This window comes from Terrapene carolina, unplaced genomic scaffold, assembly GCF_002925995.2.
Source record: "Terrapene carolina triunguis isolate 2854851 unplaced genomic scaffold, T_m_triunguis-2.0 Scaffold89, whole genome shotgun sequence".
NCBI lineage: Eukaryota > Metazoa > Chordata > Testudines > Emydidae > Terrapene > Terrapene triunguis.
The window spans coordinates 18,092,961-18,115,333 of NW_020664440.1; the positions used below are offsets into that span (position 1 = coordinate 18,092,961).

General features: G+C 41.9%; 1 protein-coding gene across 1 annotated transcript in view; it reads right to left on the bottom strand.

Moving 5' to 3' along the window:
* The window catches only part of CUNH3orf20 (chromosome unknown C3orf20 homolog), a 49,700-nt gene that overhangs the window by 20,804 nt on the left and 6,523 nt on the right, over positions 1-22,373 (bottom strand). Inside the window, exons 6-12 of the mRNA XM_026650499.1 lie at positions 19,557-19,709; positions 16,511-16,631; positions 15,178-15,309; positions 7,050-7,173; positions 5,530-5,788; positions 4,120-4,432; positions 1,310-1,426 (exon numbers count right to left, since the gene is read on the bottom strand). Coding sequence (XP_026506284.1) covers positions 1,310-1,426; positions 4,120-4,432; positions 5,530-5,788; positions 7,050-7,173; positions 15,178-15,309; positions 16,511-16,631; positions 19,557-19,709 — 1,219 coding nt within the window. The remainder of the gene's footprint in view (positions 1-1,309; positions 1,427-4,119; positions 4,433-5,529; positions 5,789-7,049; positions 7,174-15,177; positions 15,310-16,510; positions 16,632-19,556; positions 19,710-22,373) is intronic.

The window sequence follows — 22,373 nt, forward strand, 5'->3', positions numbered from 1 at the left end:
AAGAGATTTGACCCACAGGGATTATCTAGAATATCTGATGAATACTTATTTATTCGGTGAGGTAGCAGTTACTGGTAGTGTTGAGATGGCCATGTCTATTATTTGTAGGGCGTTTTAATCGTAAGTGAGTGCTCTTTAGGGTTACTTATTTCACTTTTAGCATGTGCTTAAATGTTAGGCTAGATGAGGGCTATAAAGGCACAAAATTATCCTGCAACAAAATTACCCTTGACCCTGCAACACTGGATGGGAGTTTTGCCGTTGGCTTCAGTGGGAGAAGAATCAGAGTGAGTATTTCACAATAAAATCTATTACTTAGGTGAGACAGGGCCACTTGTGGTCATTAAAAGCCCTTTAGGAACTTTTCATAATATAAGGATGCCAACCCCAGTGTCCTAGCCAAATTCCAGTGTGGGTAACATTCTCCCGCCCTAAATTGCTACTGCAGTTTCATCCAAATATGTTATTCTTCAGTTCCTATCCTAAAGTGTTCAGTGGACTTGCTGGGCTGTGTAGTCTTGTTCTGGTGCAAACCACCACAGAAGTGGCTTCATTTCAGGGAGGGGTAAAGTGAGACCTGACATAGATTGTACGTCACTGTAGGTTTGTGCTCAGACAGCCTAGGACAAAAGGTGCTGGATGAAGCTGAATAGCTATTGTATTGGTAAAAACAAAATAAGGAAGACTTCTACAGCCGAACAGGAATGTAACTGGTGACCAAACAGAAAAGTGCCTTCTGTTCTTCAATTGTAGACACTCTCCTGTCACATATTCACCTCCTGATTTGGTAATGCAGATGGATAATGAAAGAAGACAAGATGTGCACTGGAGGAACATATACAGCATGGCCTTGGGTTCCTCTTAGAGGCATTGGATTCAGCCTTCTTGAAATTTTGGGGGAAATTCATGGTGTTGGCCCATCTTTATAAGATGGATTTGGACTGTGTGACATTAAATCTGAATCCACCCAAATGTGGGGAAGTTTGGATCAGGATCCATATCGAAATATTGCAGTTTTGGCCCATCTCAACTTTTTGTAAAGGAACTTCCCTCCTGCCTTAAACCACCATCCTTCCTAGGGTTAATGTGATTCATAGCCAACAAACAGATGTTTTAATGAGTCAGTGACTCTCTCTCCTTCAGCTCATGCTGGTACTCAGCCTCATTTACAATGGAGCTGGCTGGCAGGCAGCACTATGTATAATGTCGTCATCCATGAGTACCATACATCATAGAGACATAGTGTTCTGACTGAGTCACTGAGTCAAAGGTTCAGGGTCCTTCCAAGCAGCAAAACTTCCAGACTTACCAGCACCATTCCTGGAGTGACAGCATGCTTCCGCACAAGCAGAGGTGGCAGGAGGGGCTTTCGTCTCGTGACACTGTCCATGTCATACCTCAGCAAGCGGTAAGGGTCACACCTGCACTAGAGATGGACAAACACATTCATTCTTTCCAGATGACAGATGCACTAATGGAAGGGGGCTAATACTACAGTGATGAGCATGGTATAAAAACTTGAATAGAATAAAATAGGTCTTTGGGAACTCTAGTGCGGGTCTCAGCTGAAAAATAAAGCTCTAGTGTTTGTTATTGTCATTTAAAAATGGACAGTGTTAGAATCACTGAAATTGACGATGGAGAAGAATGTAAGTGATTTTTGTCAGCCCCTCTCAATCCCACCAATGAAAAGGTATTGCTCCCTACTAGTATTTGTGAGGGACGTAGCCAGTCTAGTTTTAGATGATACAAGTGACATAACACTAGTTAACAGGGGTCACCAAAATATTTTATCTGTGAAGGTTTCGATAGAAATGAGTTGCCGCACTGCATTTGTTCCAGCAGAAGAGGTTGACATCTGTCTATTTTAGCAAAAACAACGAGGAATCCTTGTGGCACCTTAGAGACTAACAAATTTATTTGGGCATAAGCTTTCGTGGGCTAAAACCCACTTCATCAGATGCATGGAGTGGAAAATACAGTAGAGAGGTATAAATACACAGCATATGAAAAGATGGGAGTTGCCTCTACTGTATTTTCCACTCCATGCATCTGATGAAGTGGGTTTTAGCCCACAAAAGCTTATACCCAAATAAATTTGTTAGTCTCTAAGGTGCCACAAGGACTCCTTGTTGTTTTTGCTGTGGAAGCAGAGAAAGAACTGACAGGAAGGGGATGCAATGCATGACAGTTCGTTAGCAAGAGTCAGGCTAACTGTAACCCTAATAACACGAGATCTGTAGAAGTGAGGATTGTGTGAGGCGAGTGGGAAAGAACTGTGTGAGAAGTTGTTGCGACCTTGTGTAGATAATGTGTAGAAAATATTGTATGTAGACTAGAGTCAAAACAAGTGAGAAAAATAAGATATCAAGATGGCCTATGTATAAACAAAATGCAGCTGTTGTTTATTATTGTCTGTAATGAAAGGTATAAAGGTTTGCTGTAATTGTTTACCTGTAGAGAGACCTGTTTAGCTCTCTCCCTCTAAGCAATTGTTAGAGAAAATAAAGTATCTGACTTGCTGTACCCAAACAAAAAGTGAGAACTCTGTTATTCTCCGACATTGCTGATACAGACTAACATGGCTACCCCTCTGAAACCTGTCTATTTTAGGGTTTTCTACTGCTGTACATCACCATAGTATTTGAGCGCCTTCCATATAAAATCAATAGCAACAATCAGAGGCCCGACTGGACTTCCTGGAGTCTCTGGCACTTCTCCCTTTTCAAGGTAGGGGGAGGGGTTGGGGTTTTGATTTTTTGGGGGGGGAGTCGGGTTTAGGAGTACAGTCTTACGAAATTACAGTCTAATTACTCTGCCACATTTGGGGCCAGATGCAAGGTTGTTTTGGATCAGGCCCTTGAAGCACTGCAGCAAAAGATATGTCATTTAGATAGCCTTAGCGGTCCACAAAATGCTCTTTGATTGTATCATTTATTTCTTCTCACTGAGTGTGACACTTTGCCAGATAAGCTAAAGAATGTTGGGAGGTTCAGACTTGACACAGTCATGTATATACAGGACTGTAGCCTCTCATGTCACCATGTCTGGAATTCAGGCCAGCATTTAATGACTCCCTTTAAATCGTAGGGCTGTGTGTAAAAATGGTTGGAAATACAATTCTCGAATCCTTACATATATGCTGGCTCTGAGATCTGACACTGCTATACCATTTCACTGTCACTGTCGAATGAAAACTTGCTTGGTTTTATTATTAATCCAGTCTGGAATGACATTCACCATAAAGTGTTAACTCAGTAATTAATCTGATACTCTCATTTGAGTAGAACCTATCTTCTGAATATGTATAATATGGATGTAGCAACGTCCTCAATATTTGAACTGGACTGAAGACGGATATACAGTTTGAGTTTCTCTCTTTAAGGGCTGTTTTTCTTATAAGTGCACATGCAGCTGGTTCTGAGACATCAGTAGTGACCCCTACTGAAATTAAGATAATTGCACTTGCAATTGTTTCTACTAGAACAGCAGCACCTCCTGGTGGCTAGTTTGCAAAATGTGGCTGCACCCATTATGAAGCTTTATCTTTTAATAGTAGCAATCAGACTGACATCTTGTGTAGGTTAGACATCTCTTCCGCCTGGTCTCTGCATGTTATCACACCAGTGACATTCTGCAGCTCAGTGGTAAGCAAAAAGCCTCATATTTATCATTTCTCGGGGAAATGACCAAGTAGTTTAGGGACAAATTTTATAACTTAACAGTGACTTAATGAACGTGGAATCTGAACTCCCCCACTCATTGCTAGTAATGGTCCCCCCCCACACCCCAGGACAAAGCTGGAGCACATTAGTGGACAGCATGAGAAAACTTGAACTGCTGCGTGTTGTAGCTGCTCCGCGAAGAGTTCTTCCAGCTCAGATTCATAGAGTCCAAGGCCAGAAGGGGCCACTGTGACCATCCCGTCTGACCTCCTGCATAACACAGGCCATAGATCTTCCCCAAAATAATCCCCAAGACTGTCAGTCTAATAGCATTCACTAGTGTCACTCACTCTGCATTTTATGTTTCTTGAAAAGCACTAGGCAGTCCCCCTTTGCTGTGGGTCACCTACATGCATTTCCTGTCCTCCAATCCTTAACCCTGACCACAATTTACCTGAATGCAAGGGGATGGGCGGCCATGCTGTTTTTCCATGTACAGGCTTTGTAACATCCACTCCAAGAAGGGAGAATAGGAAGGGTTTTGGGATGACAGGACAAAGATCACCAGGATCTGATCGGACTTTCTGGGGGCTGAAATAAACTTGTCAAACTCCAAGTCAGTAACAAATGGAATTCTCACGACGCACTTGCAACCCAGACCAGCGTCCTGTTTTGATAGCAGCCTCCGGAGCACAATTGGGCAGTCAGCAATAGACGATGCCCAGGTCCTGGCAGGGCGTGCAACTGCAGCTGAAACGGTTTTAACTCTGCGAGGCATATGAAGTTCAGTTTAGATACATACATACCAGAAGTACATAATATACAGTAGATATTTATGTTATCTACTGTCATCCAAGAAAGCAGTTAAATACAGGTCACTTTGTTACCATGATTTCAGGCAGAGGCTCCAGTATGTCTAAGACATGGAAATCTGACCCTTTAAAAAGTTGAGTGAGCTCGCATGTAAAATAGAGAGAGGCTTTAAAAAAAAAACACCAAAAATACATTCAATTGAACCTCCAAAATTTTGCAGAAGGCTTTGTACCTGCATCCAGAGCCTGATTTTGCATCTTGTTCCCTAACATCAAAGGAATGTGGCTCTTTGAGAGGCAGAAAATGCAAAACTTCTCTCCCACTAACAGTTGTGTTCATTCAGGAATGTGTGGCAGAGGGGAAGAATCCTCCAACAGATGCAGACAAACCCTTGGAAACTAATACTAGAGCATCAGGTCAGATTGAGCTGGTTCACTGTGGTTCACTAAGGCTTGATCCTACATGCTTTGAAGTCAGTGGTGAAGCTCCCATTGGTTCTACTGATGCAGGATCAGGGCCTATACCGCACTCTTTTGATGTCCCTTTATCAGTTCTTGTAGAACCAAAGCTTTATCTTACAGGAACATTCAATTTCTAGGGCTTGTGGTGGTGAAGATTTTCTGACTCGGCAAACAAACTGGGCAACTGTTGTTAAATGCTTTCTGTAGGATGTGATCCTAAAACTCTCTTCGGTCTTCCTGTGTATAGAGATTTATGGGGATTTCATCTACCCACTGACATAAATGTACTATGCACTTAGGAATTCTAGCGGGAACTGCAGCAGGAATAGTGGAGCAGGTTGAAAAAGAAGGCAAGATGTAAAGGGCTGGCTCCTCAGCTAGTGTATGTCATTGAACCCATTAGAGCTATGCTGATGAACACCAACTAAGGATCTGTCTCAAAGAATCCAGTTTAATCCTGCCAGTTGCCTGCTTACCTCATTTGCCACACAACCATTTCCTCTATGATCAAAATAAACCGTGAACCCAAAATTTCAGTGACACTGTGTCCTCTACCCAATCAGGAAGAGTGCGTGCATCTCCAAGCAAACCTTGGTGCAGGCTTTGGTTGGGTCACGGTATCCACGTGACTGGAAGGTTTCCTTTGATCCACGGGTCTGCGAGAAGGCTTGGGAGGAATCCTTTGGGCAATTGGTCTGCTAGGAGGTTTTTGAGGCCTTTTCGTTTCTGAAGCTATTAGAGCACGTTCTTCTTTCACTCTTTTAGCCCAGGCCTGAGATGACGGTTCCTTCCTTTTAAATTTGACATACCTTGCTCCTTCTAGGATTGGATATTCTATAGGAATCATACCTGACAAATAAAAAACAACAGTTAAGGATGTGCTTGTTAGAGAATTTTCTTTAGCTCAAGTTGAAGGGGATGGTTTGGGCTTTTGGTTTGAAAGGCCCGTTTTACCCCTGCAGAAATCCATACAACTACAGTGACCTATGAAATCTAAACAGCCCTGGAAGCACTATGCCTGCACTCCCCTCTTTCTGACAGGTTGTGCATGATTGGCCTTGCCCTGGCTGCACATATTGGATGTTCTTAATTCACTTTTTAAAATTAGTTCATGTTGTTCACTCAGCCTTGAGTTCCATGATAGTTTGATGAAGCAAAAATGGGATATGTTCACTCGGGTCCGGAAGAGAACTTGAACAAGGTTCCCAAAGGTGAATGGGACACTGAGTGACTTGTTGATTCATGTACCTTCCCAAGTGTACGTAGGTATTCTGGAGTTACTCAGTCCACCTCTAACTTGTATGGCTTTATTCAAATTTTCTATTAGGTCTTCTAGTTCACCCCCTTGAAGTCTGCTGTTCAACATATCCATTAATATTTCAGTATTAAATGACTTCAAATATTTTAATCAAAGTAACTTCAGCTCTAGTGCTGGTTGAAATTTTCTGGATGAAAAAAATAATTCCTTGAAAAATTCAGTGTCAATCGAATGTATTCACGAATTCAGGTCAAATCTGGATAATAGTTTTGGCTCCAAAAAATAAAAGTTGCTCAAAAAAATCAAAACATTTTGATACGTTATGTTTTGAAAATGTAACTTTTGGTTTTGAAACAATATTTGGTTAGAAATTTAACAGATTAAAAAAGGATAAAAACACACAAAAACAAAAACAAAGAACTGGGGGGTGGGGTGGGAAATCATTTCAGGTCAAACAAAACATTTCATTTGACCCAAAACAAGATTTTTTCAGGTTTTTTGTTTCAGTAAACCCCACCCCCCAAACATTTCCATTTGGGGTCAATCCAATATGATTTTTTCCCCCTGATTTGTTTGGTTCAGCCACTGAACCAGAAATCAATTATTTGCTCCACTCTATTCAGTACCCACATCATTCTTTCCCTTCAACGCATTCCTTTGAGCCCATTTCTTCCAGAAAGCCTTTCTGCAATTCTTTCTCCCAGCCTCTCCAGTACTTTGACCTTACATCATCATCCTTGCATTAATATGTGTCGGAGCTACACTGTAAGTCCCTTGGCGGAGATACCAGAACTTATTATACATATGTACAGGACTAATCACTTTGTTGGCATGCAGCACAAAATACTATACCTGAAGCTATCAAAATAGCATTTATAAATTGTTTCACTGTCTTCTGAAATCGCTTCTTAATCTCTTCCAAGGCTCTCTCCAGTTGTTGCTCCTTCTCCTCACTGTCACTTGCTTTTGCAAGTATCTTTAAAGAGTGAAAGGAGAAACCCAACCATTGTTAGTTAAGATTAGAATCAGGTTTCCAGCACTGCAAACTTTGAATGACATCATGACTGAGGGGAGGCTGGTGCAGTCCTGTTAGAGACCTGTTCAGTTGATAACAGTTTTACTTCCTAGCCATGACCCAAGGTCCTGTGTTCAAGTCTCACAGAAAGAGTGGATCTTTTACCCACTTAACTGGTAGCCCATCCCAGGATGAGGAAGACTGGGTGATGATTTCACTTTCCCTCATCTTCTCTTTTAATCCCTGTCCTCTGCTGATAATAGTTCATTATTAGGTAGCAGGAATATGATATCGGAGATAAATCACCTAATCACATCCCTCCTGTGTTATTTCTCTTTCCTTTCCTATCCAATGGAAACGTGACATCAAAAATAAGTTAGCCAAATAATCAATCTCCCTCTTTTCTCCAATGCCTTTGCATCTTGAAACCCTATGGATGGAAATGCCTTCAAATTCTTGCAGCTCTTTAGAATTTATAAACTACATTTTTGATTCAGTTTCATTTTAGGGCCACGAACAGCTAGAGAAAAATGCAGTTTGAAAGGCCACTGTCTCCTGCAGATTGGTTGAGAATGGTAGAAGGACCTTTCTGCACACAAGTGCAGACAGATAACTGATTACCATTAAACAACAGTGGTTCTCAAACTACGGTCCCAGAACCAAAAATAGTCCACAAAAGGAAACTTTCTGTGATGCAAGTGTTGGGAAAATGGATGGAGAGGTAGACCCATAAGAAGGTCTCTCTCTATGAATTTGTTAGTCTCTAAGGTGCCACAAGTACTCCTGTTCTTTTTTCTCTCTATGAAGTGATCCAGAGGATTTTAAAAAAAAGAACCACAGCCACACATGACACCATTGCAAACCAAAGGTGAAGGAAATTGCATGGTCATAGATGCCATCTTCCACCAGATGAGACAGTCAGCGTAGAGTTTTTCTGACTATCCACAATGACTGTCCTGGAGGAAATAAAAGATCTCTTGGTACTATTTGAAAAATAGAAGGGAGTAACTGGTATCACAGCCAAAATTCCCTCTCTCACTAAAGCAGATTCTGATGTCCAGTATTACATTTATATGGAGCTTTTTAACCTAGGGCATTCCAAAGCTCTTTAGAACCTAGATATACAGGAAATACAGCTATATCTACTATGAAACACATTAGTTGTTTAACAACAGTCAGCGATATCACATGACAGGTTAGGTCAGGAAGCACAGAAGAATAACATCTCCAATTGAAACTGCAGGGGGAGTTTAGGAAGGCAAAGCAGAATATGGCTGTCACCAGGGCTAACAAACCTGCTGATTTTACTTCTCATCTGAAAGATGATGACCTCAAACTCAAAAAAGAGTCATACAGAAAGTGGAAATTAGGTTAAATTACAAAGGATGAATATAAACTACAAGCATGTAGGAACAAAATTAGAAAGGCCAAGGAAAAAAAAACAAGATGAAACAACTAGCTGGGGACGTAAAGGATAAGAAGAAAACATTTCACAAATACATGAGAAGCAAGAGGAAGACCAAAGACAGGGTACAGCCATTCCTCAATGAGGAGGGGAAAATAAATAACAGAAAACACTGCAGTGGCTGTAGTGTTAAATGACCTTTTTGTTTTAGTTTTCACCAAAAAAGTTAGCAGTGACTGGACAACTAACATCTGAGTAAATGGGATAGGATCTGAGGCTAAAATAGGAAAAGAACAAGTTAAGAATCTTAGACAGGTTAGAGTTCTTCAAGTTGACAGGGCCTGATGAAATGCATCCTAGAATTCTTAAGGAACTGGCTGCAGATATCTCTGAACCACTAGTGATTATCTTTGAAAACCTGCGGAGGATGGGAGAGATCACAGCAGACTGGAAAAGGGCAAACAGGGCCGGCTTTAAGCCGATTCGGCCAATTCCCCGGAATGGGGCCCTGCGTCTAAGAGGGCCCCACAACATCCGCGGCTGTCGGTGGAGCGGGAAAAAAAAAAAGCCGCGTCCTGCTTCTCCCCCCTCCCTCCAGCGCTTGCACCGCCATACAGCTGATCAGCGCAAGCCTGGGAGGGAGGGGTGAGGAGGAGGAATGCGGCGTGCTTGGGGAAGAGGCGGGGCCAGGGCGGGGATTTGGGGAGGGATCCAATGGGGCAGGGAGGGGTGGGGCTGGGAGCGGGGCCAGGGCGGGGATTTGGGGAGGGGTCCAATGGGGCAGGGAGGGGGCGGAGTCGGGGCAGAGGGGGGCGCGAGACAATTCGCGTCCCGACATGGGGCCCCGCACCTGCTAAAGCCGGCCCTGAGGGCAAATATAGTAATTCTCTATAAAAAGGGGAATAAGGACAACCCAGGGACTTATTGACCAGTCACCTTAACTTCAGCACCTGGAAAGATAATGGAGCAAATAAACAATCAATTTGTAAGCACCTACAAAAAAATAAGGTGATAATTAACAGTCGTCAAGAGCAAATCGTGTCAATCAACCTAATATCCTTCTTTGACAAGGTAACAAGCCTGTAGGAAGCAGTAGATGTGATATATCTCGACTTTAGTAACGCTTTTGATATTGTCTTTCATGACCGTCTCATAAATAAACTAGAGAAACATAGCCTAGATGAACCTAATATAAAGTGGGTGCACAACTGGTTGAGAAAGAGTACCCAGAGCATAGTTATCAATGGTTCACAATCAAGTGGAAGGACATATCGAATGGGGTTCTACGGGGATCGAGTTCTATTCAATATCTTCATACATGATTTGGATAATGGCATAGAGAATACACTTCTAAAGTTTGCAGACAATACCAAGCTGGGAGGGGTTGCAAGCACTTTGGAAAACAGGATTAAAATTCAAAATGACTTGACAAACTGGAGAAATATTCTGAAATAAATAGGATGAAATTTGATAAGGACAAAGGAGGGAATAATCAGTTGCTAAAATACAAAATGGGAAATGACTGCCTAGGAAGGAGTACTGCAGAAAAGGATCTGGGGGTTACAGTTGATCACAAACTAAGTACAGTCAACAACGCAATTCTGTTGCAAAAAAAGCAAACATCATTCTGGGATGTATTAGCAGGAGTGTTGTAAGCAAGACATGAGAAATAATTCTTCCACTCTACTCAGCATTGGTAAGGCTCAACTGGAGTATTGTGTCCAGTTCTGGGCACCACACTTTGGGAAAGATGTGGACAAATTGGAGAAAGTCTGGAGAGCAACAAAAATGACTGAAGGTCTAGAAAACATCACCTATGAGGGAAGATTGAAAAAACTGGGTTTGTTTAGTCAGGAGAAGAGAAGACTGAGGGGGGACAGTCTTCAAATACTTAAAGGGTTATTATAAAAAGGAGGGTGATCAATTGTTTTCCTTAACTACTCAGGACAGGACAAGAAGTAAGGGGCTTAAATTGCAGCAAGGGAGGGTAGACATTAGGAAAAACTTCCTAGCTGTCAGGGTAGTTAAGCACTGGAACAAATTGTCTAGGGAGGTTGTGGAATCTACGTCACTGGAGGTTTTTAAGAACAGGTTAGACAAACACCTGTCAGGGATGGTCTAGATAATACTTAGTCCTGCCTCAGTGGAGGGGGCTGGACGAGATGACCTATTGAGGTCTCTTCCGGTCCTACATTTCTATGATTCTATGAAATGAAAAGGACAAATCCAGCGTCCAGGTTTCAGTGTTGAGCAAATGATGTTATGAGGCTGTGAAGGCTCCTCCTGGCTACTGCTGTTCTCTATCTCAGAGGTGAGGAGGCCCTGGTTAATCACTTCACACCTGACTGTATCTCGTACTCACTGCTTTGAGGAAGGAGCCTTGAAAGTCTGGGGATTTCTGTAGTCTTCCTGTCTGAGCTTCTCCTGGCTTCTACTACTACAGGGAAACTGGAGTCTACAGGTGTTACAGGTGCGTCCTCTGGGTACACAGTAAGAGGGATGAGCTGTACCTGATGCTCGGTGCTTTGGGGAAGGAGCCCTTAGCATCTAGGATTTCCATAATTCACCCATATGAACACTCTCTGGTTGTTTCCATGTGAAAGATGGAAGGGGTGGTCTCTGGGTCTAATGGGAAGGGAGCTCGGTTTATTGTTGGATTTTATTAATATATATTAGTTAAGACACATAATGATGTGTGTCTGAGATTGTTAGTTATTACTGTTTTGCATAAAATAGTTTATTTAGAACACTAAACCAAAAACTCTAAAATAATAATCATAATAAAAAAATAGAGGCACTAAACATACAGCATAAATGTGTATATACTTTCTTTCTTACCAAGTATCAAGCACTACAGTGAGAGGTGAAATAGAAAAATTTGACAGAGTTGGATACAGAGAAAAGGAAAGTGATATACAAAACTGAAGGAGTGATTTTGTTTTAAACAGAAATTTAAATGGGATAAAAGATGGAGGTAAATATTCCTACAGGCAGATTATTGTATTTATTTGTAGTGAGAGATGTCTTCAAGGATGTAATTATAGAAAGGGAAAGTTGAGTAGAAATGTGTCCATTTTAAACAAAGTTAAATGACATTTTAAGGTGAGCTTTAGAGAGGATTTAACTCACACAGAGGGCATTGAAGTTACTGTATAGTGCTGTACAAAGTGAGAATGACCACTAACTATGAAGAGTTTGTGGTATATAAAAGAAGAGACCAAGTCCACAGAAACTCAAATAAGTGGAAGGATTAGTTTTGAGAGAGAGCTGGACAAATGTACAAGTGGGATTGTATGACAGTGTCGCTTGTGATGGTGGAGGGCAGGGCTTGGCAGCCCTGAGGATCCCTTCTGGTTCATGTGGGATGTTCCTAAAATTTCCTGCTTCAAGGCTTCAGCCAGTCACCTGCAGAGATCAGGAAGGGATCTTGCCCTCCTGCCCCACAATGTATTCTGGGGTTTTTGTCTCCTTCCTCCAAAGCATCAGAGATGGTTACAGCTGGAGATGAAACCTTGGACAGGGTGGGCCAGTGCTCTGAGGTGGCACCGTGCATTCTCTCTCTCTCTCTCTCTCTCTCACTCTCATGCTTCCCTGGCTTGTTCTTGCTCACATGCTAAGGGTCTAATGATTGCCATATATGCATTTGGGAAGGGATTTCCCCCCCAGGTCAGATTGGCAGTGACATTGGGTTTTTTTTGCCTTCCCCTGCAGTGTGTGGATGTTGCTTGCTTGCCAGGATCCTTTGGGTACATCTCCCGTAAACAATTTGCTGCCATTGAGGGGCCTCAGGCATTGGTGCACCTGTCCCTCCTGTTCTCTGTCTGTGACACATAATAGTCCAGTCTGCTGTGGGCTGTAATACTTTGGTCTAATTTCAGTTGTTGGGTTTAGTGAGCGGGTGCTGCGTGGTGTTGGTGGCCTGTGATATACAGAAGGTCAGACTAGATGATCTGGTGGTCCCTTCTGGCCTTAAATTCTGTGACCTCCTACAGCATAACAGTTCCATATTGGCTCAGCACTGACCTATGAAGAATGTTTCCTACTGAATGCAAACTCTCCTTGACAATAGTGAGATAGATTTTTAAATATTTAATAGATATTTATATATTTCAGTGAAACTTGCATTTTCAAACATGGAGAGCAAGACCATTTTGAAAACTATCCAGAATGTCTAGCATCTACATATATGTGATTTAAATTGGCCAGATCCCCAATTAGTGTAAAACTGAAGTCAACGGAGTGACACTAATTTACACCTGAAGATCTGGCCCATTCTCAGATACCAGAACTAGCTTTCCACACCAAATCTAAAGTTCTTAAAGGACACTATAATCAGGCCCAAAATTTAGACAAGCTTTTACAAATCTATCACCACTAAAAATGCTTCCAAGATTTGACCCTCTTAATTCAATGGTAACATTCGTTTTCCCATCAAATAAACATTCCCCTGCAGTCCTGCCTTTTCAGCATTGAAAACCTGAAAATGAAGTTGACCATAAACAAAAATGTCACCGAGAGAGAAATGCAAAAAGCAAAGAAAAGATTGAAAAAGGAAATGGGATTTCAAACATTATTTCAGCTTAAATTGGCTAAGAGGTTAGCAGCAAGTAAAGACATGTATTTATTTGCCACATACTGTTTGGTTTTGAAGTTGACAGATTTCCTCTCTGTATGATGAATAAACCTTTATATTTTATCTGTCTTCTGAAAGTGAAAACAGTAAAAACAAAAATGCCAGCTGGGAGGATGATGAATTCTAAGTATAAAGTCTGGCCCAATTAACACCAAATGGTGGAGAAATATGTCACTCAGGCAGCCTATGAAGGCAGCCTCTGGGCTAATAAAGCATTTTAATTGAAAGATTGTCTTTCTATAAAAGTGCATCCACAATATAAATATTTAGGGAAGGACCTGTGAATGATTCTTAAGAGAGGGTTGTCTTTAAGGCAGGTTTCAATGTGGTTCCTAGGGGTTACTTTTCAAAGGTCAATGGGAGCCTTGGGAAGCAATTTAAAAACATCCAGTCTTAAAACGGGGATGTATTGTTTATCTACTTTCCTTAAATGTAATGTTTGCTTTTGCTGATAAGTCAAAACCTGAGGTAAAAGCATGTGCAAGCAAAACAGCACTGTACTCTAATGCCTGAGGCTCAGGGGGCAATTCACTCCAGTACAGAGGTCCCGTGCAAGGTTTATTCCTGCTGACTACCTACTCATGTACCATAAAAAGCCCCACTCAGACAGACCTTTAACGCAGGATTTCAAGTGCATAAGGCTTGGCACTAGCCCCCTTGTCCTGGGGTAAATTTCGCCACTAGGGCATAGGAAGGGTGGGTGAAACATAGCCCACAGTTTAGCTACACCCCCTCAGATCAGGAAATAGGCCGGAAATTGGAAGAAAACTGCCCTTTCATGTGAATTCTAGCATTTCTGGTTGCAAGTCAGTGGGAAATATTGCTGATTATTATTAGTATAGTAATACCACAGTGCAATAAGTACCTTCCCTGCCTGAAGAGCTCACAGTCTAAGAATTACAAATGCAAAGGATGTCTCTGACACCCCGTCATTTAGAAATAGGTCATTTATGCCTCACTATGGGCCTGATCCTGCATTTTTTGCACACCCAAGGCCAGATCTTCAGCTCCCTCCTGCAGTCCCTCCCTCTGCTCCTTTGCACTGCTTCAGCAGCACACTGTAACCAGAAAGCCAGGGTAAGAAGAACCCATGGGTGGAACAGAACCGGTAAAAGGACTCTACACTCATCCTCTTCACAGTCCCTACGTAGAGGGCAGCAAGGTCAGGGAAAGATGGTGGCCAAAGTTCTTGCACCCACTGGCCAACAGTGGGTGCAAGAACAACCCTAGGGGGGCTCTGTTGTAGTTGACCACAACTTGGTGTTGCCATGAAGCATCAGATACCAGGTCAGTCACTGGATCGGGGGGACAGAGGTAGCAAAAAGTTATCTTTGCCCCTTTCTCAGTTGCACCAGGTGCAGCACCAGTACAGTCTGACAGTTCATTGGGCGTTTGGGGTATACAAGGAATGTAGGATCAGGCCTGATACTGAATCGTTTCTGCTTCTGGTCCACTTCAAAATCAAGAAATGCAAAGTCATATGCAAAACAATAGTTCAAAATATTAACTGAACTTATCTAAAACTAGAGTAGACACCATTAAAACCTCAACATTTGCCTCTAGTCCCCTGCAATGACTATGGTCCCTTCCTATTCTTAGAAGAGGAGATAGCTCCTTGGTAATTGCACTGTGTCTCATGGTGACATGCACCTTTGAAAAACCTGAGAGAGGGAGAGATGAACAAACACTGAGAGTTTTAATGGCTTCCACTATACAAAACAAGTTTTATGTTTGGTTCAAGTTTAGGATCTGTCCTTATTTTATCACTCTAGTAAATAGGCTTTACTAGGTCACTGAAAACAGCAATATTTTAGCCATATTTCACATAATATGGCTGGTTAATTAATTTAAAACTGGTTAGCAATTAGTTGGGCACCCAACAGCCATTCTCCCGGATGTAATTCATACATACATTACTGCTGCTTACCCGTTTGTCAGTTTTGGGTGTGTGTGCACATGGAGCGCTTGACAAAGACATATTGACGGTCTCGTTCAAACAGGAAAAAGAAAGAGTAATGGAATTTTGACCAAGTACCTTCAGTTTTAGCTGTTCATTTATCTGAGGAAGATAATGGACAGGGTAAATTATGCCTTAGTTTTTGCTGCCACTATTTTCCTACTACGTGCTACTCCAGGAGATTTTTATCCATCTCTTCACCTGACAGCTTCCCAGGTCTGTGAAACGCCTCTAACACATTTTGCCAGGGTTTATGCCTCCTTAGAGCAAAACTGAGTTCATTTGTTAATCAAGGGCAGGTTCCTATATTGAAAACATGAAGAAATTCAAATGATTTTGATGGGAAAATCTCTCTTCTGTCAAAACTGTGACTAAAAAGAAATGCAGAGGGTTCTGTAAAATGAAATGAAGTATGAGAAACTCCTCAAAGTTAAATTATGTGAATTTGTCACAGCCCCACAGGGTTGTGATTTCCGACATGTACGGTTGCTTCATTCAGACCAGAAGTTGAGGGTGCTCAAAACAACATCTCACAGGATTTGGGCTTTAGTCTGCAGTTTTCCAGGAGAACACCCTCAAACAGAAACAAATTAGAATAATGGGGTAATTAATTCTTGGGAGATAGCCTAGCGTCAGCTACATTTTCTTCGGTGAGCACAAACCAATGAAGCTTCTGGTTTGCAAATCTTCAGTCCATTCAACCTGTCCTATCTGAGTTAACGTTAAATAATTCAGCTGAGATAAGTGATTTGGATGCCAAATTTCATAGAATCATAGAATATTAGAGTTGGAAGGGACCTCAGGAGGTCATCTAGTCCAACCCCCTGCTCAAAGCAGGACCAATCCCCAACTTCCATTAACAGTAATCAGAATTAGGCACCCATATCCCTTAGGAGGCTTTGAAAATTTCAGCTGAATTTATGAAGGTCTCCTCAGTCTGGTGGCACACAGCTTCTTTTCGAACTAATAATGCTGCAGATCCATCTTTTTCAAGAAGCTATAGCCGGAAACTGAAATTTCAAGTTACATCTTTCCAAGGCCATATTATTGCAGGTTTGATAAACTAGAAATAATCTGCAAGTTAAGACTGGGTGCAGAACTAGTATCAAAGGGAATAGGCAGAAATAAAACACAATGCATCTACCATCATCACATCGAACAGAAGAACTCAGACAGGATCACAGGTGTTCCTGGTGCAAAACCACACTAAACAGAGAGCTAGTCTATAGTCTGGGAATGTTCCTAATTTTTGACTCTGTTAGGTCTGTGAATATTGGCACTTAGCAAGAGTTCAGTTTTGTACCTGAAATTCTAAAGACTGTAAAGTCTGGGTCTTTGAAGCCCAACTCCACTTGTGAGTCAAATATCCATCTCTGTCCCTGACTGCTCCTCCTTCAAGATCCATCATCAGTGCAAGTGAACAGCTGGGCAGGACAGAAGGGGAAATACTTGTTAGACTTTGTGTTGATTGGATGGAATGATAATAATAAACATCCAACACTCAGGGGAGAATTCTCAACAAAGATCTTTACACTCTTATGGAGAATCACATAAAACCAGTGCAACCCTGGGCTTCACTACTCAATGGCTTTGCTCTGTTCTGCTCCACTCCTCTTTCATACACATTGCTCAGCTCTCTGATGACCTTTTCTACCTGAGTTATGGCATGCATTGTAACCATCAGTTACACCCACTGGGATTAAACTCTTACATGCACCATTAATAAGCACCAGTACCATTCTGTGCACAGACTAAGGGTCATGAGAATTAATTATCTTTCTTAAAGAAAGAATGATGGGGATGATAATCATAAACAATAAGTAATAGGTCAGGTTAAGATTCTATCATGGATATTTTTAGTAAAAGTCAGGGGCAGGTTGTGAGCACTAAATAAAACTGCATGGAAGCCCGTGACCTGTCCCTGACTTTTACTAAAAATACCCTGTGGGTACAAATAGAGCACTGCAGCTGCTCCTGTGCCAGGGCTGACCACTGTTGCTTCAGCCCCAGATGGGCTGACCCAACCCCAGCCACTGGTCCGCAGGCTGGGGACTGCTGCTCTGCCAGCCTCAGGACTGACCGCTGCCGCTGTTCTGGCGGTGGCTGTTCGGCGGCCCCGGGGCTGACCACTGGCCAGCTGTTCAGTGACCCCAACGACCAGCTATTCGGCGTGACCTCCGTGACAGAATCCTATCCTTAGTAATAGGAGACTCTTTTTATAGTATATTCAGTTATTATTAACGAGAAGGAACCATTTGATTGGAGTTGAGACCTCTGGGTTGTGTTCCTTTGTTCGCCATCAACTAGCTATGTGACCTCAGGCAAATCATTTAACTTCTCTGTGCCTTCAGTCTACTCATCTGTAAAATAGAGATGATAATGACTACTTCACAGGGTTCAGAGGCTTGCTTAGGTAATATTTGTAAAGTATGCTGGTATCCTCAGATGGGAAAGCACTCCAAGAGTGTAGAGTCTTATGCACAAGACAAATGGAAGCAATACAGAATTACCAAGAACCCAGGCTTGCAAACACTTGAGCACATGAGTAAATTTATGCATGAGCTGTCACTGGGATTGTTGCGCATGTGCATAAGGTTACTTGGATGCTTAAGTGTTTGCAGGATTGAGGCCTAAACTGATGAGAACCCACCAAAATAGCCTACTAATTAATTAAAATGTCCTTGCACACCTCTTCTTGAACTGATATGGCAACATTGTCTAATGAATGTCCAGAGCAGAAGATGGGGAAAGGCCTGTGTGATAAATGAAGGGGGGATAGCCCCCATTTATGGACACCCAGCCAGCCAGTTAGCTGTAAAATCCCTCTTGGTGTCTGTTCTCTGCTTGCTTTACCTGTAAAGGGTTAACAAGCCCACAGGTAAAAGGAAAGGAGTGGGCACCTGACCAAAAGAGCCAATGGGAAGGCTAGAACTTTTAAATTTGGGAAAGAAACTTTCCCTTTGTCTGTTGTTCTCTGGGCTGCAGGGACAGAGCAGCAATGCTGTGTAAGGCTTGAACCAGGTATGAAAATTCATCTTTCAGACCTATAAGAAATTATTTGGATAGGGAATGTTTAGTTAGACACTATCAGGTTTATTTTTTATTTTGGCTTGTGGATCTCCTCTGTGCTAACCCCAGATGCTTTTGTTTGCTTGTAACCTTTAAGCTGAAGCCCCAAGAAAGCTATTTTGGGTGCTTAATTTTTGTAATTGTTTCTTTTAAGATCTAGCAAAAAGCCTAAGTTTCATATGTACTTTTTCCCTTTTTGTTTTTAATAAAATTTACCTTTTTTAAGAACAGGATTGGATTTTTGGTGTCCTAATAGGTTTATGCATATGCTATTTGATTAGCTGATAGAAAACAAAGGACATTAGCCTTCTCAGCTCTTTCCCGGAGGGGAGGGTGTGAAAGGGCTTGAGGGTACCCGACAGGAAGGAATTCCCATGTGCTCCTTCCTGAGTTCAAAGAGGTTTTTTTGCATTTGGGTGGTGGCAGCGTTTACCAAGCCAAGGTCAGAGAGAAGCTGTAACCTTGGGAGTTTAATACAATCCGGAAATGGCAAGTATTAATTTTTAAAATCCTTGCGGGCCCCCACTTCCTGCACTTGGAGTGACAGAGTGGGGATTCAGCCTTGACAGCCTGCAAGGGCCTTGAAAGTAAAGACAAGCAGCATCTGTTTGATACACTAGAGAAGGGGGTCCTGATCCAAGTCTGGGGCTGCTAGGTGCTATGGTAATACAAATAAATAATCATAAAGTATTAAAAACCAAAATCCGAGAGCACTGGCAAGTTCTCAGACCATGAAATGTTACAGTTTAGAAAGACTTCTCCCCCCAGCCCCATTGCCATCACCACTCTGGATGCTTTAAAACCCCTGGGGTTGCCATGTGTCAGCTCTGTGCTCTGACAGGATTGCACCTGTAACAGAAAGTCATTGCATCCACTAGGCATCAATAGGCTTTCTCCCTTTATGTCAAGCACGGGTTACAATGCTAGCTGCAAATATTTTCAGTTCTCTCACGAAATATGCTCTTCTGTTTTAGAGCTCTGGTTCTTGTTTCTTTCAGTCTGTTTTTGATACATGCCACTGTATCATTTACTGCTCCGTCCACTGTTTCCACCACCATCTATACCAGTGCAATAAGCCACCATTTCCGGTTGTAGGGGACTCAGTCAATTACTGAAATTAGACCCCCCTGGCCTGATTTTCAGAGGTGTTGAATTCCCACATTTCCCAGGATTCAATGGAAGCTGCTCAACAGCTCTGGAAAATGGGCATCAGTATTCCGGCCCTCCCACCCCCGCATACATATTATCTACACTATAGAAGGAGGTTAAAATCCACTCACCTGGCTTTGAAGGAATAACGCACACATGCCTGGTGGTCAGCTATAAAAGAGGCCAGAAGAGCTAGACTTGGAGCATTATTAAAGAGAAGGGTGATTGTTTTTCCCACACAGCACATGGGGAACTGGCAAGCAGCAATATTTCCTGTTGGGTAACTTATACATACTGTTAAGTACTGTCAACACTTATATATAAAAGAGACCTTCTGGGATGCTCTGTCCAACTGCATCTTGCCACATTATAAGTAGCACCAACTCCAGTTCTTGCATTTGGACCTCACAGTAGCCAAGACATTTTTGGCCTCCCAAGGCAATCATATTTGTTTTGTTCCCCTCCTCCCCTCACCACCAGACTAGCCCCATTTCCTGAAGCTCACAGTACCTAACAGTACCCTGGCAGAAGCATAAGTTCTGTACCACATAATAGCCTCTAAGTGAATACCTTTGCCCTACATCTCTGGAACCAGCTCCATTCACATGTCCACTAGAACCAGAGTTTGACAATATTCAGGGCACAGTATGAGATCTATGATTTTGGGCTATACTTTTGATCAAACTTTTGTAATATTAAGGAACAAGGGAATTTTCGTAGCGATCAAGGAGTTTGTTAAAATGTCTTTTGTAATTGACAGCTTTACTGATGAACAACACCAATATCTATTACTAAAATAAATAATGAGTGTGGTGTCTGTAGTTAGGAAACTGTAATGCCTTTTCTCATGTACTTCAAAGGACTTTGCTTATATGTAGAGACAGTAGCCATTGTGTTCTCATGGTTGAGGCAGATGAGAGCTAGATGAAGATCTCAAAACTATTTTTCGACAGAAAATTGACTACGTGAAAATTTTTGCAGAGAGTGTCTGCGTCCTTGAAAGTGGTTGATTGTTCATCAGAAAACAAAACACCTGAAAATTTCCAGTCAAAAATCTACATGTTTTTGGTCCTAAACATTTTTGGGTGTTTGGGTGGTGTGTTTTCCAAAAAATGTGGGGGTTTTAGTTTTTAAAAAAAGTCAAAATTTTGAAATGACAATTTTGACAAGAATGATTTTTTAAAAGTCTTAATGAAAATTGTGTATGTTTAAAAAAAAATCATTCTCCAACTAGTTCTGCTGTAGACTGTCACAAAGAGGGTGACATACACACACACACCATGTTCTTGCATGGAAACTTTACTTTTGTTCTTTCTTGCTGCTTTTCTGATGCTAAAATAAGTCACTCAGCCTGAAAGGTAATTGGGTGGGTCTTTGTGTGCAGAAAAACATAAGAGCAATTTCTCCATCTAGAAATAACTATCAGCTACAAAGTTACTGCCATGCTACCAATTACTCCCATTATATAGCACCTTGGCATAGTGGCAAACACCGGATCCTGGCTGTGAATACTTCCAAAGCGCCTTTCCATCCTTAGTACTGATGATATGTGCATTTTGCTAAACTATTAGAGATTAGGCTGAATCACAGACAGCTGAATAAAGATTGTCTGACTGAACACAGGGTCTGTCTCTCGCTTGAGCACCAGTTCTTTAAGGGCTTAATTCACTGACGTCTTCACAACCAACACTGCAGCAATTGATTCTATTAACCAAAGTGAGGAGCTAGAAACAGAATAAAAAAAGGAAGCATGTCGCCAAATGAGCCCTTTGTGTTTTATATACGGTATTAGAAAGCAGAGACTGGATAAAACGTGATGAATGGATTCATTTAAACTAGAGAAATGATATGAATTTTTTGACTAGGAGCTTTAAATGCTTAATTCCCAGTTCAGTCAAAAGGTCAAACTGAGCATGAGCTCTTGTGAAACAACCACAAATTGAACTACAAAGGAGCTGAAAGGTAGTGGGCAGAAATTGCCTCAGAGATGGAGTGAGGGATTCAGTGGTAGTTCAGACAGTACTCTTCTCCCTCCTTGCCTCTTAACAGTCTGTGAACTCCCTGAAGGACTGGAACTGAAAGTTTAATTTATGAAAATTAAATTATGCTGGGCAAGAAGCTGCATTTCTCCCCACTATCCCCAACAATTTCAGGGTCTTTTGGGGGATGGACGGGGTTATTAATTATGAATGACAGCTGACTGCCAATGTTTCCAGCTATGCTCTGCAAAGGGGTTTTCAGTGAAAATCACCAGCCTACAATTAGCATTGGGAAAACTTGCTTGGGTAACACAAAAATGGATCCAAAACTTGGTGTGTTCTTTGAACCTGAACTGGAATTATCTGGGGATTCAAAACACCCTGGTCACATTTCTAAACGTACTAAAGCGCATTGTTAGCACTTTCGGGCAGAGACCATCTTTTTGTTCTGAGTTTGTACAGCACCGAGCACAAAGGGGTCCTCCATGCCTGGGGCTCCCACCATATGAATAATAATACCTTGAATGTCTTTGAGCTGCCTGATCATAATTAGGACCAGAAGCAAAAGGGACAAAATCTAATTTAATCTATTCCATCTATCTAACCTAAATGTTTACACTACCCCAATCATCCCGGCATCTGAGCGCCACCAGTGGTTGCGCTTTCTACCAGTTTGAGAGATTCTACCAGTTATAATAGAAATCTCTCTCTGGCCAGTAAAATCTTTCAAATGAATAGAAACATTTTAAGTGTGACCGTTGTAAATGTCGCAAAAGGGGCTTTTCTTATGGTCTTTCCAGCCCAGGAAAAAGCCCTAGAAATCACCTGCTCGCATGAGATTCACATCACAGTTTGGTAGGCCAATGATATCTGGATGCCTTAGGTGAGGTTTGGCTGAGTATCTGAGCTTCTTAGTGCCTGGTAAACCTGGCGTTCACCCATCCCTAGCTGTTAGCAATGGTTCATGTA